Source organism: Musa acuminata, chromosome BXJ3-7 (genome assembly GCF_036884655.1).
Source record: "Musa acuminata AAA Group cultivar baxijiao chromosome BXJ3-7, Cavendish_Baxijiao_AAA, whole genome shotgun sequence".
NCBI lineage: Eukaryota > Viridiplantae > Streptophyta > Magnoliopsida > Zingiberales > Musaceae > Musa > Musa acuminata.
Genome location: NC_088355.1, coordinates 10,858,474 through 10,876,327, shown reverse-complemented (window position 1 = coordinate 10,876,327; position 17,854 = coordinate 10,858,474). Strand labels below are relative to the sequence as shown.

The following is a 17,854-nucleotide window of genomic DNA, read 5'->3' as shown; positions in this document are numbered from 1 at the left end:
GCCTCCCCCTCACGTTTTCTTCTGTGGCTCGTGGGTTTTTTTATCGTGGTGCGATCACCTTTCTTTGAACGAATTTGCTTGTGGAGATGTAGGGTTTCGGCGATCGTCGTGCATAGTCCGGGTTCAAGAGAGCTGAGAGGTGTCTTGTTCTGTTTCTTGAAAGTTGTTGGCCATGGTGCGGTGTCCGCCTTTCGCCGACCATTGGGGTTGGCGATGGACTTGTTGCACCTCAAGAATCAAGGGGGTTTGACTCTGAACAATAAGGGTTCCGATGATTGTTGGGCTGACCTGCTTCCGGGTCGTAGATGTTGGAGTCGAGATTCAGGAAAGCTGAGAGGTCTAGGGTATTGCATTTACATGGCCCGGGAAAAGAAACAGAGGCGAAGGGAAAACCTAGAATAGGCATGATAGAAGGGCGGTGCCATGGAGGAGGAGCAATGGAGCAAAAAGAAGGCATGTACTGGTCTGAATGTAGCAAATCTTGTGATGGGTAATCAGTGATGATCACTGGTAACTAAAGTAGCAAATGTTTGAAGAAATTGTGATAAACTGGGGGTTCGGTGATCTTTGTGTTTACATGCTTCGAAGTTGTAGATGTCAATCAAAGGTGAGGTTAGTGGAAAGCCGAAAGGTTTAGGGTTTCCATTTGCTTGGAAATGAGTGGAAGGAGAGTGATCTCGAAATGACAGATCATTTCACTGAAGTGAGCAATAAGCAAAGAGAAGAGAATACAAGTGTGATTCTAAATGAAACAAGTTCTTCGGAGGGTTGTCAATTGACAGGTACATTATTATTAGATTGGTTAGATGGAGAAAAGGTTCGAGAAATTAAGTCCCCTGTAATGAGTTGGAGAAGCTCGAGAAACAGAACTTGTAATGTGAATTAGGCTTAGTAAAAGAGTGGTCCAAGGAGCAGAAGCTAAAAAAGAAAAATCATCGAAAAAGGATTCATCTCATAAGAAGGAATCGGTGTTCATGCTGCATACCTGTGACTTTATTACGAGACTTAGCATTTCTGACACAGTAACTTAGAGAATATACAAGTGAAATACGTATGGACGGTGTCTTGTAGCTATGCTTGGCAGTATCTTGTTATATGAGGTAATTAGACTCATAGATAGATATTGCTCCTTTAGTATAATTTATATGCATCATCAATGTATCGTTGCTATCAAGAATCTCATATTTTGATTGTATTACTTACCGGTGTCAACACGTATTTTGCACCTGAATAAGAGAACATAGACTACATTGATTAGTCATGCTCTTCGCTATGGATTTCAGATTCGAGTTTCAAAAAATAAAATAAAATAATAGAATATGAAATAAATTTGCCATTATAAGATGTGTCTGATGATGAAATAAACAGGGACAGTAACTTCAGGATGAAAAATTGATATTCTTTGGGTAAGTCAAGATTGGTAACTCACCGAGGACTATGAGCGGGGCCGCCTCGGGATGATGCGTTCGCTCTCCTCGTTTGGTCTCACCCCACCCCCTTTCTCTCGCCGCTATAGCTGAACGACATAATATGACTCGTATCAGAAGTCCGATTCAAGAGGAGATTTGGTCTTCACTGACGCGACCCAACTGACATTCACATCATTTTAGTTTTTCTTTTATTCTGATTACATTTTGCCTCGTTAACGCTCCACATATCTCTGGTTGCGAACAATAGCAAGACAGGCAATTCGTGTCGGAGACCAATCACGCCGGGGGGGAAGGAGCGAAGGAGCAGATACATGATTGGATGGCAAGTGTCGGGCGATTCTTTTGATTTCCTAACGAACTTGTCATAGCTGTAGAAACATCAAAATTTTCTTAGCAATACACGGGTGCACATTCATCCTTGCAAACCCCTTTGACCCGGCTACGACGGAGAATACCGGTGCAGGTCAACATGACATCAAGAAACTGGTGAAGTAGCATGAAAATTTTCCAGATTCGATAAACAAAATATTTAAACAGTATTATTAAACTAAAACAAGTCAACAATATCTTATTTGCTGCACTTCGGCTAACTGCAACATTTGGATGCGAAAGGAATGGTTGGTACGCAAAGAGGATCACATACGAGACCTCCACTGTTGTGACCCCGACACATTTACCATGCTCTGCAGACAAAAAGGACAAAAAAATGATATTCCAGAATTAAGTGAGAGCTGGAATAAGAACAAGATGAATGCCTCCCGATAAATCACATAATATCCGAATTCAGATGACCATCAAAAAATGATGACTTGCGTTTTCAATTCTTCTTGGCATTTTGCAAATGGAGTGAGCATACTTATATATATAAAAAATTATTAAGAGAATTATTCTTCAGGATTCAGCACAAAAATATGTAACCCATGCAAATATGTATTTAAGATGGTTTAGTTTCTTACCAATGGAAGTCCTTTGGTGGCTCTTTCTTCCAGGTATGCTGAGGGTTTGAAGAAGTTACCATATGAATTAGCCCATTTGTTGAGCTTCGCATATATGTAACCAGACCCAATAGTGTCAGCCCAAAATATAATTCCACCCCTTCAAATAAAAACCAAATAATCAGGATGTTAATTCACGGTATAAACTTTAAGTCACCGTGTGCAAATCAGATTAGAAGAACCATCAAAATAAACCAATATTATCATGTTAATAGAAGCATATAATGTTAATCCTACATAATAAAAGCCTACGTACAAGAGTAATTTCATGTTTTTCGGTTCCACTTTTCTTATTTACAAGTACAACACCGATTTAAGAATGCAGTACATGATGGCATATTGATTTATATTGAGTTAGGAAAAGTTTGCAAAAGCTCAAGTATTACAAAATATGCATCTACAATATAGGCATGGATCATTGTGTGCAAATCAGTGCAAATACATATATAAGCATGGCCGGAGCATGTAACTGCATTTAAACGTACTCACCTGTATCTGGGAAAACCCATACCAAGAACGGATGAAATATCAAGGTCTGAAGCTCGAATTACAACACCTTCATCCATGACCCTGCAAGCCTCGTTCACCACTGGAAAGAATATCATCTCCAGAACTTCTTGATCATTGATAGTAATAGGCTACAAAGAGAACAATCAAAATTAATTCTTATGTATCCACCTAAATATTCAAGTTGAGCATAGCCACCAAGACGTACCAGTATACCACCTACATGGATGACATACACAACCACATAAATACCCATACATCAATCTACCATGTGTAAGAAAAAGTGGATTTGCAATCCGTATCACAAATCTGTTTTGGTTTCTTTGTAAACTGCCCTTGTTACCATCAAGGCCACTTCAGTATCCATCTTGACTAATTCTTCAATCCAATTCGATATCATATTTGGATTGCATACCCTGCTATCTACCTCGATTCTTAGCTTCTTCAGAATACACGTTATATTCTCATGCATACAAGAGTTCAATTCACGTCAATTTGGAATATAAGAACTTATACAGAATTCTAGTATAACAAGTCGAGGCCTCAAACCTGTTACACTCTACATGGTATATAAACATGAATGCTCTGAATTGCAGATCCATTTGATTTGAATATGTGTATATATATATATATATATATATATATATATATATATATATATATATATATATATATATATATATATGACAAATTCTTGGGAAAATCTCATATAAAAGATAGATGAGGGCTTATTTTAGTGTGTACCTTTCCACCAGGCATAACATTGGCAAGCCTTCTAGATTCCTCTATGATGGCTTGGATGCTAGGATCAGGCTTTGGCTTCTGTCCCTTTTCATATATGTAGTATCCCTTTCCATTATTCTTGCCTGTCAGCAAAAAGCTCAATGAAATGCCAAAGCGATGACATTATCAAATGAAATAATGTGAATGAGACTGATTGATACCATTTCTGCCACTTTTTACCATCAACTCAACCAGTTGTGACTGAAATGTTCGACCCCGGAAGGCAGAATCATATATATCCTTCACTGCCAAAGCCACCCCATATCCGGCCACATCTTGAAGTCTGCTCAAATGGCATCACAACAACTCAAATTAGTGGAAAGTTGTAAACTTAAAAAAACACCACTTAATGTTCTTTTATAAGAACTGGATATCCTACTGGAATTCTTGTAATAACTGTGAAATTCTTGAAATCCTAAACATCCCAAACCACAGTAGAGAAGTTAGTATGGTCTATCAAGATGTTAAATACACTGCTACCTGATGTAGCCCTTTGCAAATATTAGTTTCAACTTTGTGCATGATGAGTTCAGTGAATACAGGTGAGTCCTATGTTAGTTCAACTTGATTTTATGTCTAGGATGCTCTTAGATGGGGTATTTCTACAGTTAATGACTGATAGGTCTTATTCTATCGATTCGAGATTATTATTTAAAAATTACTTTAGGTAGATTAGAATTTAGTTTAGCTGATCATTATTCATTAGGAGCTTAGAATATTTTAATCGATTTAAAAATAATTGTGTTGTGATTTGAGATTAATAGAGTTTAAAGTGCTGTTAAAAGAGTCCTGTTATAGTTGATGATATTGACCTTTGTTCAGATTTGAAGTCAGGTGATACAATTTTAAGAAGAAATACAACACTCTCTAGAGCCAGGAATGATCAGATGCTTTGGGAGAACAAGTCACATAAATTAAAAAGAATGCGACAGATAGAAGAGGATAAATAAATTTTGTAACTGAGACAGAGCATATCAAAATTTCAAATGCAATAGGAAGTAAATTTTGGATTGAAGTCTTGCATGAACAAATCAAACTCAAGAAGCACAATTCTAAGAATGATGATGTAGTAAAGAGGAGGAAAGCATATTGAAGAAAGCACTCGTGACAAATTCATGTGATCTGAAATGGATTGTAAGGCTCAACACATAGGAGAAAGGAATAGATACTGATAAATCACATGCTCTGCTTGCATACTGGCTTTATACATGGGGAGTCATTGTATATAAAAGAAACCATAAAGTATAAGCATCCATAAGAAAACATAATTTGCCTGAACAAGGGAATCATTCTCTTCCAAGTATCCTCCTAGGATCAAAACTTTGGAATAGTAGGCATGAAAAGAAGATCAAAGGCCAGTCCAACCAAAGATAAAGGAAGCAAAGATAGTAAGATACATCTCCATTGTGATCAGACAAGACATGAATGTGCTAAACATGATTGTAAATTTTTGTTTACTTTTAGGAAGCCTTATAAAGTTTTGAGTCTAATGCTCTGTATATGGAAGCTTCTTTAGAGTCTGTGTATCGATTATCTTATAAATTGTTAATGAAAAGAATGGTGCTATATCTTTTCTCCATTTTGTTATCTCCTTAAGCCAATTTTCTAACACTCAAACTCACTATCAAACTCATGACAACCAAGTAAGATGAGAGGTTACAAAGTTCGATAGGTAAGTACACAATCCAAACCAAGCTGACAAGAAACCCTCAGTTCTATAGGTACAAATTCTTGAAAAGCAGGCAAGTGGTGACTATAAGAAAATAACATGTCTGAAGTCTACAATGTAAATAGAGATGCAATTAGTAGGCAACACTTTTATACTTATTTCTGCTAACCTATCACTTTCTACAGTTGCTATATGTTGTGTTGGAACAGTCAAAACTGTACGCTGCAGTAGATATTGTAACTGCCAATGAAGATAAGATAATTTCATATATAAACTCATACACAGCAATTATAAAAACATGGATACAAATATATGTGTGTATGTGGAGCTAGATGTGCATATATATATATATATATATATATATATATATATATATATATATATATATATATATATATATACTTGTGATTGAATTCCTATGACAGTTACAAAAGGAGAAGACCTTACCGCTAGCACAATCTGGATAATAAATAAAGAAACCAACCTCACAAAAGAACCAAGTATGGATCCCTTACTATCACTATTTATGAATTATGGTAATTCATTGAATTTCAAGTTTAAAAAATAGTTTATAGCAGTATGGAGAAATAAGCTTACTGAAAAGGGCCCATTGGCATGCCAAAACTGCTGACAACCCTATCAATTCTGAACACATCCACACCTAGATGGACTAACAATTGTGCCCCTTGGGTATAAGGGAAGAATGTTCGGTTAACTGCAAAGCCAGTGCAGTTGCCCACCACAACAGGAACCTTTCTTATAGCCTTCCCAATGGTCATGAGATCAAGGATTACTTGTGGAGATGTCTTGTCTGTCCGGACAATTTCTAGCAGAGGCATCACATGAGCAGGACTGCACAATATATAACATGATAAGAAAACAATATAAAATTTTCAATCCTGTGAAATGTAGCAAGATATAGTAAATATTAGAAGGCTATCCAAGTAAATATTAAATGGAGAAGACAAACCATGATCATGAATATGAATCTTATGCAGATTGGCAATGCTAAGAAACACAGACACTATATATATATATATATATATATATATATATATATATATATATATATTTATTTATTTATTTATTTATTTATAGTGTGTGTGTGTGTGTGTGTGTGTGCACGCGTATGTGTATACACATATTTGCAAAGAATTTTATGTTATTTGTCATTTATTCACATACAATATATCTTAACAGTAGTTTTTGACTCCAAATGGTGGCATGTATGCTTTCACCGACAATAAATTTCCTTTACATACGATTTAAACTTATCATGAAAAAAAAATCTTACAAAAAAATTTTCACCCTTTTTCTTGCAACCAAACAGACCTTAATGCCAAACTAAATAATATTCTCAAGGCTTTCAACCAAAATAACACATTAATGCATAAAAACATCATTCCCTTATGTTTGCTAATTTAGTTGAAATTTCATTGAACATTACATTGACTGTATTAAATGGACGTTCATGTATCACGTCTAACAAGAGTAGTTAGTGTCTCCTAATACTTGCCTATCTTGATGTTCTTGAATCTTGATTGCATATAAAAAGATATCATGGTAGACTAAGCATTACATACCAGTTCAACCAGGTAAATGTGCAACAGTAACACAATTTATCAATGATATACAAAAAACATATACTATTAAAGGTCTGTAAAGCCAGTATCAGTAATCCATCCAACAAGTACATTGGTCCTGCCAAGTTCAGATGCTGGTACTGGTCCAAATATTTAAACCTTGCTTGGGTGCATCTGGCAACAAAAGCTGTTGGAGTTGATATTGGAACCTACTACTTCCCCACAGTTCCAACAATAGCATAAACATAAATAAACTACAAATGCCTTAGTAAAATTACCCTTCAACGCATAACAAAAAAGGTAAAATAAATTTACAAATTATTATTTCTCAAAAATGTTCAGAATTGTTCCTCTTATGTTTTTCATTGATAATTTTCGCATATTTGTTTTGAATAACAATGCCCTTAACCATCCTCTCTATTATGTACATATTAATGAGCCCCAGTGATAATTTTCCTCATATTAATGCAGGAATATTTGTCACAGACCTGAAAAAATGAGCCCCAATGATTCGGTCTTGCGAACGAGTCTTCTCACCAACAATATTAAGATCAATAGTGGATGTGTTGCTTGCCAAAATGCAATGTGGAGGACAAGCTTTTTCAAGATCAGCAAATATTGACTGTTTCAGTGAAACCTTTTCAATAACAGCCTAGAAAAACAAGAAAAATTGTTATAGCAATCCTAAAAAAGAAACTCATATAAGAAAATAAAATAATCAAAGTTTCTGAAGATGTAATTTTTTTAACTGCACTAACAAAAGAATAAAAACACTGGTTGGTTAGAAAATTCTAGCTTGAATGTATCAACATCTAAAGAAACAGACTTAAGTGATCCCTAACATTAGCTGAACTAGGCCAAGATATCTGCAAAGCATCATTTTTCAAACTAACTGATCTAGGCCCAAACTGACTGATCCTATATCAGAATTACAAGACTGCAACAGCACCGAAAAACTTCGGACTGCTATGAAAGGCATGACCAAGTCTATGCATGATGTACTTGGATCCAAGGATTGAAATTTCGTACCGTACCGGAGTTTCGAGCTTCGCTCGGTATGGTTCGGTACTGTATACCGAGTGGTATGCTAAGGCGTACCAAGCGATACACCTAATTTATGTGTAAAATCCTCAAAAAATACCTAAAAAAAAAAAGTTAGGATAGGTTTTTTAAGTTAAAAATAAATATATTAATAGTATAAGTTTAGTAAAATCAATGTAAATTAGGTAAGAATAGTATCACATATCTTTTTCGAACTTTAAGGAACAACCTTGTGCAAGGTTCGTATTTCGGTCCGTTACGGATTGTCCTTCCGTAAATATTAAAATATTTATAGAAAAATCATTTGAATTGTTAGATTATTTTGTTACAATATAAATTTTAAAATTCAAATGAATTAAATAATCATATATGTAGATATACCTAATTCTACCACCAAAACCAACGACAAGTCTCCACGGGTGGTGGATCGGGGTCCTCGATCCTATAAATCTACAAATCAATATGATATATTTGTTGGACTCAATCATGAAATTGATCTCACGACATAGAGTATTGATACACCGTATACATTAGTGCGTCAATATGGTGATGATCGTAGGTTGATCGTCATGAATCATATTTGTCCGAGGCAGCTCCTGAGGCATAAATTGGTGAATGTTTGAGCTTCTTTTTTTGTTACTGATATGCTGCTTTGTATAATACTGTTGCTCGAAGAAGTATGACCAATTATCACCGTATTGCTGTTGGTCGCATGATTCTTTATAATACGACGGCTATGAATACGATGAGCTTTGTTCTGTGTCTACATCATATAGACTATGTTGCATCTGTTCAAATTTATCTACAGTCTTCCCCTTCCTCTTCCCCTTCCCCTTCCATGCATAAACTTGACCAGTACCTTATCGAGTTCCATGATCTGAATCTTGGGTGACATGTGTAAAATATTGCTCCTCGGTCTATGTGTAAAATGCATACCTCTTGATTAAAAAGTTCTTCCTCTTATTCTTCCCAAATTAGTCTTGATTCAATTCATAAATCGTTGCTTTGTATAGTTTAAGAGAGTGAAAATGTGAGAAAATGAGTTTGCGGTAGTTTAAGAGAGTGTAAGAGTGAAATATGGGAGAAGATGAGTTTAAAAACCCATGAAAAGGGGCTCCAACGGTCATTTTGACCATTGGAGTATTGTCACATATCAATAACGATCGATTTCGATCGTTACCGAGCTGTGTCGAGCGGTAACGATCGAAATCAATCGTTATTGAGTTGTGCGGGGCGGTAATGGTTGAAATTTCGACTATTACCACCCGATATACTCCTGTATCATCCGATACGGGGCGTTATTGAGCGTTTTGCCTGGTAGCGAGCAGTCTGCGTATCGATATGCTATCGAACGGTACGTACTGCCCGTACTAGGTGGTATTATTCAAAATTAAAAACCCTGCTTGGATTCTTCTTGAAATTCAATCACTTAATCTCAAATGTTTTTTAAATATTTTTTCATTTAAAGGGACCAAGTCTATGCAAGATGTACTTAGATCCATCATGACCAAATCAATTTTAGTTCTGATTGATTCACTTCAGTCTCAGTTCAAAGTATATGTTCTTCTCCCTGGAAAGTCACAGTATTCCCCTAGTCTTTGTGTCTCATGGGAAAAGCCTATAATGAACAGGTAGGTGATGAGCTAGTTTTTGAAATATAAGGAGAGTGGTAAGGATACCTAATATTCATCTGTATTCTTTTCAAATTCTGGAAGTTTATTTAAAATTAACAAAAAGCACTACAATCCATGGTAATCTACATCTAAATTAATTAATTCAACAACAAAATATTTTGAATAAGGATTATGAAGCCATTCACATTCAGAAATGCATATCCTAAGCATCATAAGGTTGCTAATGTAACAACATACGTAAGGTTTCCAGCAGTGCCATAAGCAGGCAGTTATAAGGTGGAAAAGAGAGCAGGAAAACATTAGGAAAATGATAATAGTAGCAAATAAGGAGGAATTGGAGAGGATACCAGGTAACAGTGAAAGTTCAAATGGCAAGATTTTTTTGTTCTTTGAGGTAACAATAGGCAGACAGAACTAGAAAGCAGGACTCCTAGGAAAATCAAAATGAACACAAGATAGAGGAGTCGCATGCTACTTCTAAGAGAGACTGCAATGTTGTGTATAAGTGGAAGGAAAGGTGTTGCCTGATGTTTGAACAAAAATAATTACAGTATACCTGTCAGAAACACTAGGATGACTAAGGATTGCGCACCACTGCAGTTTCTTGCTTTCTTTATTTTTTCTTTTTCTTTTTTGTGGCCAAAAGGTAATTGTACAATCTAAAACAAGTAATTGCAGCAAATCTCAGACAAAAGTCCAAGATCCATCTGCAACAAATCAAAGTATACAATTCCGAATAATACCGCTTGTACCGGACGGTACGTACCAGTCTATCAGTTGATCGATACACGGACCATCCGTTACCGAACAGTATATATATATATATATATATATATATATATATATAAAGGCGACGTCGCGTCGCCTCGACGACGTCACCCCAAGGCGACACGATGTTACCTTTTATAAAAATATTTTATATATAAAAAATCTTTTATATATAAATATTGTATATATATATATAATACCAAACGGTATACCGCTCGGTATATAGTATCGTACCGTACTGAGCGAATGACGAAACGACGGTACGGTATGATATTTTAAACCTTATAAGTTTTTAATTTACAGTATACTAGCCAAAATATGTTTAGGAGTTAGAGACTCGCCTCTATAACCATATCAACATGCTTGAACTCTGAGTAATCCAATACACCCTTAAGAAGTGACAATGCCTTGTTCATCTTGTCCTGAGTCAACGACCCTTTCTTCACAAGGCCTTCAAGATTAGCTGTCACAAGAAGTGAAAGAACAATTTTCTTAGAATCATATAACAAAAATATGTATTTTACCTCAAAAGACAAAAAATATTTGCATCATGTACTAAAACATAATCATTAAGTGATCCCTAACAAAAATAAATAAATAGATTAATTATGTGATTATTAATTATTAGCAGATTCCCCCATATTTAGAGAAAAAAGAAAAAAAAAAAGTCAGGAGTTAAGAAGAAAGATTAATCATTTTAAATGCTTACCCCGTATCATTTTCAGTCCCTTCTGCAAAAGGTTGGAATCAATTTCCTTGAGGATGACAGACGTATTACTTAAGATCAGGGCAGTAGCTATTCCAGAACCCATCAAACCACCACCAATTACAGCAACTCTTTTGATTTTCCTTGGTCTAAGCCCAACATCAGTAACACTATGTACCTGCACAAGACAGTTAAATAAGAAAGATTAAGAATAATAAAAAAATTAAGTTGAACTTCAGATACATGCTAGAGTTCAACCAAGAATATATGCAGATACAGAATTAAACAAAGTTGCATAAGAAAATGGGAAAAAGTTAAATTGATGTAGAATGTGAAGTACTCTGCTATTTGGATCTCCTTAACGTACTCATGTTAATAAAACACATCACAACCAGTACAACATTTGAGTATACATCCATACTGTAAACTAAAAGTCATCCAAGACTTTAAAAACTGTCCTAACTCCAGACAACCAACGAATGTGAAGAGAAAATCCTGGTGTTTAAATTATAGCGAAAACATTCAGAAAAAAATTTCCAGGAAAGAAGTATATTCATCCGTGCAGTCAGTTACAATTTAACAAGACATCAGAAGGTGGCTCTCTAAGGAGATAAGGTAATAATGTTAAAGTCCTGCTCAAGCTGTCTAATCTTCTACTGCATAAAGTAAATGCAGAAGCATCAGGAAGGATAAATATACACCTCGTTCAGGATGAAATTTGTCTAAAAGCATTCAGGTTTTTGTTCGAAATCTGAGACTCAAGTAAAAAACATGAAGCAAGGAAGCTTATTCATTTCAAAGAGGCAACATATCCCTAACTCACAAGCAGAAATATCAAAATAAGAGACAGAATATTCAGAACATGTAGTAGAATTACCTTTGAAGTTGCCCGTTGAGCAAAAAAGACATGAACAAGGCCTCTTGAAGTACTTGAAAGCACCAACTCCTTAAAAACTTTTGCTTCCTGAAGTTAAGATATTGACCTTAGAAACAATATTTTAAGCATAAATTGAACATCAAATAAACAAATTCAAGAAGGATGACATCTCTGTTTGATTATCTTGTGATAATTGGTAGAACCTTTTTTCCCTTCAAACAAGGAAAACGTGTTTTAGCAACAACATAAGTTCCTGGAGTTTTTTCATGTTAATACAAAGATTGTTATTTTGTTTAAGTTAACCGAAACCTAAAAAAACCTTAAAAATGACTAATAAATGCTAGGTTCTAATCAATTAAGCAGCTTCCAATGTCTGAACATCATTATTGCAAAATATAGGACAAAATTTATGCCCATCAGCCTCATCAGTGGATACGATTGGTCACTGTGCAAGATAAAATTAATGGAGATTTCCTAAACTAGCTCCCATCCCCCAAACACATTTTTCAAACATTGTGGTTCTGCTGTAAACTATTCCACATAGAGAGTGGACAATTTGCTCACATCATGTGCCAGTAAGCATTTCCTGGCATGTAAAGAATACAAAATAGGGCTCTCTGGCATTACATCAGACTGGTGTTTCTGATCATTATAGAAAATATATTCTCTAAGAAAAATAGATGATGAGGGGGCTTTTCATCATCATTTGAAAAGCATTGGCATTCAAAATTTTCTTGCATCAGAGAACCTAGAGAATAGGGAACCTATCAACAATTATCCCAGAGGCTGAGGGACTGTTGGAGGTCCATAGATCCTCTGTGGCCACATTGCTGGAAAGAGGGAATGGATTTTTCACAATTTTTGGAGGAAAATACTTTCCATATCACCAGAGTTAAGAAGCAATAGAGAAGAAAAAGGAGATAAAGGCACCAAATTCTGCACTGTTCTCAGGTTTCTAGGTAAGATCTACAGGAAATACAAACAACATAATAGGTTTTAAGTTTTAGTGACAACAGACTGGCAACCAGCGATCAAGTTTCTTGCACCAGACTCAGCATAGTGTTTAGTAGCCATATATAGTATAATGATTATCCCAAAAATATCACATGCATACCTTCAGCACCCCAGCATATCCTCCAAAATTTACACCCTCCTCAACTGAATCAAGGCATTCCTTGTGCTGAGGCATATTTGGAGCAATCCTGTTAACCTGTTGCCTAGCAGCCTTTAAAATTTCATAAGCTTCAGAAAGAGAACCAAGTCGATCAGTCCGACGAAGAGAACTAATCCATGGTTTACGCCGTTCAGCAATATCCAAAGCCCAGCATCGGGATATTTTGAGCAAATCCTCCGGTGAAACAATAGCATCAATAAGGCCATATTTTTCGCCTTCCTTAGCGATGATTGATTTTGATTGCTGCATTAGAATGTCAACAATTAGCTCTTAGCTAGCTATGACAAGTAACCTAAAATTTAATACAATTATTATGAAATGCTTATAATATAAAGTTCAACAATTTCGGAAAACATTACATTTGAAAAATCATATAATATCACAACTCATAAAATCATGGTTGTCAAAAACAAAGCAACAAAGATCTATGAGTTTACAGATATAACATCAAATATAGTTAAGTCACATGGTGTTTACCTTTGTGAAAGGGGTTCATGATGGCATACAAGTATTTTTTAAAGATAGCAATGACTTCACCCATTATCTAGTCAAAGGAGCACAAGACAGTTTCTTGTGCAGGAGGCCCAATTTAACAAACTGTTAATACTAATATAGAAAACGTAAATAACTAAACTATAGACATAGAATACACAAGTAATGCACCTTTCAATTTTTCTTTCGTATATTTACAAAGACCATTCCAAATTGATAAATCATAAATTTAAATGACAGTATTTACTACATCCAAACATTTCTTTAACAGATATAACATCATTTAAGCATCAATAGTTGCTGAGTATTTACTATTTTTTCAACCATTTCCCCTTTTCTTTAATCTCTTACATCTGTCAATTTTGGCCTCCGGTTTTCTCCCAAAATCTTAAAAATATGAACTTAGCCTCAAACACCATCCCTTAGTTAAAAAGAAGGGCACGCTTGAAGGCAAGAAAAATAGATTCTATCATCCTTCTAGTTGCTAAGTAACAAAAGAAAAGCAGCACTAATAGTTATGGTGAAAAATACATAAAGCAGCCACACTCCAACAAATGGATGAAGAAGAAATGTGGAAATACACTGAACTAAAATAGCTATCTAATAGAAGTGTCAGTGAGAGAAATTCTAGTTTAGTCTAATCTGCTCAGCATAAGAAATCAGAATGGCCAAAATTATATGGGCCCAATCCTTTAAGCTTAATAGGCGCTAGTTCCTTTAGATTTATGTGTAGATTGGCTTGCAGCTAACATCATGAGAACTCCAAAAACCAATGTTAAACTCATCCATGCTATGATTCTCATAAAAAGTAGAGATGCAAATCTAGACAGCAGAGTTATGAGGTCAATGCAAAACTAAAGATTAACACCTCTTCTTCGTTCAACCCACCTAGTTCTTGTAAAAGTTAAACCCAGTATCTCGAGCTTAAATCAAGAAATTCAATTTGGTGACTTTATTTTCAGATTTTAAATAGTACCAGTATCAGTATCACCTCATCTTGGTTCAACTCACCTATTACTCGTAAAATTTAAACCCAGCGCACAAATTTTACTTCGTCACAAATACTACCATTGGTCAACTTTATGGATCAAGTTAAAACTCATCTATAATCCAATGTAGTGAGTTATTTATTTTCAAAATTCAATAGTGCTAATATGAGCTAAAAGTAAACCGATCATAGAGCCTCCTCGAGAATTTGCACTATAAGAGGACTAAAAACTATTTTCTTGCATCAATCTCAGGCTCATTTATTGACAGTATTTTATATGTTTACCAAGTTAACCAAAACAAGTTGGATTGGATAGAGTTAAGATCACCAAAAGAAATTGGATTGGAAAAAGCTATAGTCAAACATACTAAGTTTTCACTAACAAAATCAAGGTTAAGTTGCACACATTGAATAACCACATTATCATATTTCATGAAAATCCATCAACTCACCAGCATCATATCCAGAGCTTTTGGCAATCCCACAAGCCTTGGAAGACGTTGTGTGCCTTTTAAGCAACAAAAAACTAGTGAGACCATGAGAAGTAGAATATACAAATAAAACACAAGAAAATTTGAGGAAGACATAAATCTGTTACCTCCAAATCCAGGAATAACCCCAAGGCTAAGTTCTGGCAATCCAAGTTGAGCTTCCGGCGTAGAAACTCGTGCATGGCAACCCTGAATAAATTTAACACACAGCATTTAATGATAGAGATATGATGATCATTAGAAAGACAAGATAATTAAACTTTAAATCCTAAAAAAAGCACAAACCATTGCTATCTCCAGACCACCACCAAGTGCAAGACCTTGGATAGCTGCAACAGAAGGCTTTGGAGCATCTGTAAAACCAATAAAATATCAAAGTGCAAGCCCTTAAAGTAGCTAATCATCAACTGTAGACAAATGTCTGATCTGAGTGCTTCAGAATTTTTTATAAGTTCTAACAAACAACGTATGCAAAATTCTAAACAAATAAATAGTGGTAGAAGTAACAAACCTTCAATGGTATTGACCACAAGTTCGACGGATACATCTGGTAGAAGCGATAGATTTCCTACAAGTCACAGTTTTACTAGTCAAAACACTGTTTTGTTATCAGATAGATTGTCCAACAAAGATAAATAACTAGTTTCATGTCCTTTATTCATCAATACCTGTTTTATGAATTTCAGTAAAAACATTGATATCAAAACCACCAGAGAACTTGCCACCATCACCTGTCAGAAAAGGAATCGGATACAGCATCAGATCCACATACAAAGGGAAGAAAATTATGTAAGAGCATATTGTAATACTCTATAAGGCCCAACGACTAACAATGCCTATAAATACACCAATATGGCACACAGAGTATCAAATGTCATACTTATCAGAAAATTCCAACTTAAACTTGGCTGGAAATGAACAAAATCCAGAGATACAGTGATGATATAGCTCGTTACATTTTGAGACCCATGAAGTTCATCTGCCTCTTCATTTTAAACCTATGAAACAATCAGTAAACTGACCAAATAACAAAATACATAATATATTCTTTCCATTCCTTCACAAGACAGGTCATGAAATTCCTTAAACCAAATTTTCTGGTGATTGAAGGCATAAATTCACGGAACGAGGACAGATTTTTTTTTTAATTATATCTTTTAATGTGCAGAGTTCACAAATCCCGTCTCCAACTAGTATTTCTGGCACCAGATATGGTATTTATAAGAAACCTTTCGTGTGATCTGGAAAAAATTTAACACATGATAGATGCTGATCCGCCAACATCAAACTGCAAATCCAACTTGGTGAGAAAACACACAATTAGAGAAATCACTATCAAGTAGTGATATCAGGCACCATCACAAGATTAAGATTGACACAGAAAATATGTTTGATCAACCTGGGTACTCTGCTGATGATAAACTGGGATTTCGCAAGATTTGGACAGTAATCATATTCAACAAGGAGGATAATATGATTGTCAAGGGGTTGCTCACCTCCCTACATGCCTTGTGATCAGAGTATTATCTAAGCTCCTAACCCTTCAAGGTTACAAGTTCCATAACTATTTTGCCATCCTACTAGCTACTTAATGTATTTATTGAAGAAAATAACCCAACCGGTAACAAAGAGAACGTGATCATGCAAAACCCAAAAGCACATTCAACGAATTAACACGGCACCGATTGTATCTGCAACGAACTTTTCATATGCATAACGCATAAAACAAAATGAAAAATGAAAAATGAAATTAGAGCCTCACCGGTTAACACTATTGCTTTGACGTCACTCCTATTCATCGCTTCCGTGTACTTCTCCTTCAACCCAGCAATAACTACAAGAACCCAACCAAGATGAAAAAAAAAAATTCCAGTATACAAGCAGGTAAATTCTTTACCTCACCAGATCGAGAACATGTAAATCCTCAAGACTTGCCAACCTTGAAATTTTGACGAAAATCAACAGGTAAAACTCAAGAAACGAAAAGCAAGAGAGAAAGGACGGGGATCTACTCGAGGGGGCCAAAGCGTTAACGGGAGGGTTGCAGATGGTGATGACCGCCACCCCATCACTCCCAATCTCCATCGTCACCCGAACGGCCGCCATCGGATCGAGAAGAGGATCAAGAACCTAGAGTCCTCCGACTTCACTTCTGGGAATTCCGCCGACCGGATTGAAGGTCGAGCCGTAGACGCGATCGAGAGCGATCAACAAAGAGAAGCAAGAACGAGAGAGCCTGAGAACGCGCCTCAAATGCGGGCGCCCGGCGATACTTATCGGGCCACCGGACGATGGTACTGTCCACCTCGAAAAAGAATTAATAAAGTTACAGTTTTTACGTGGCATTGAGTTACTGGATCAAATTTTAAGCCACGTAGACGGTACTGGTTAGCGAAAGGTTCACCTAGAGAACGTAATGGGAACAAAGCATTTCTCACGTGGGGTAAGTCGCACGCCATAGCGCAATACGATGGCCCAGGATCGATCTCGGCCGTGCGATGACATCTTCTGCACGTTTCAACGGCGGAGATGAGGAAGGGTCTACTCAGGAGGAACACGCAACACGAGGGGATCGGTAACCAATCAGCTGTCGGTGTCGAATAGCGTATACATTTTGAGTCATGCTGGATATGATGTGGCAGAAAATGATTGGATAAGGCCGTGTGTGGTGTTATGATTTGTTCGAAGTGTGCAGGAAGAAAACGACCCAGTGATG

The 17,854-nt window shown here is 35.9% G+C and overlaps 1 protein-coding gene across 1 annotated transcript; it reads right to left on the bottom strand.

Moving 5' to 3' along the window:
• Positions 1–1,922: 1,922 nt before the first annotated feature.
• Positions 1,923–17,391, bottom strand: LOC103991664 (peroxisomal fatty acid beta-oxidation multifunctional protein). The gene is made up of 18 exons (XM_009411183.3): positions 17,151–17,391; positions 16,901–16,972; positions 15,807–15,869; positions 15,650–15,706; positions 15,424–15,491; positions 15,246–15,327; positions 15,100–15,155; positions 13,108–13,410; positions 11,994–12,080; positions 11,120–11,294; positions 10,752–10,873; positions 7,456–7,619; positions 5,982–6,236; positions 3,877–3,998; positions 3,677–3,798; positions 2,915–3,063; positions 2,387–2,525; positions 1,923–2,113 (listed from the first exon to the last, which is right to left on the bottom strand). The coding sequence occupies exons 1-18, from the start codon at positions 17,242–17,244 to the stop codon at positions 2,066–2,068; spliced, it is 2,178 nt and encodes a 725-aa protein (XP_009409458.2). The 5' UTR covers positions 17,245–17,391; the 3' UTR covers positions 1,923–2,065.
• Positions 17,392–17,854: the final 463 nt, after the last annotated feature.

Bases quoted from the DNA above. Each gene is read 5' to 3' on its own strand.
- LOC103991664 (XM_009411183.3), bottom strand. From the start codon at position 17,244: ATGGCGGCCGTTCGGGTGACGATGGAGATTGGGAGTGATGGGGTGGCG. The intron at 15,870-16,900 runs GTGAGGCTCTAA...CTTTTCTGACAG, and splicing joins CAAAGCAATAGTGTTAACCG to GTGATGGTGGCAAGTTCTCT. The intron at 3,799-3,876 runs GTATCAATCAGT...TTTTGCTGACAG, and splicing joins GGTAAAAAGTGGCAGAAATG to GCAAGAATAATGGAAAGGGA.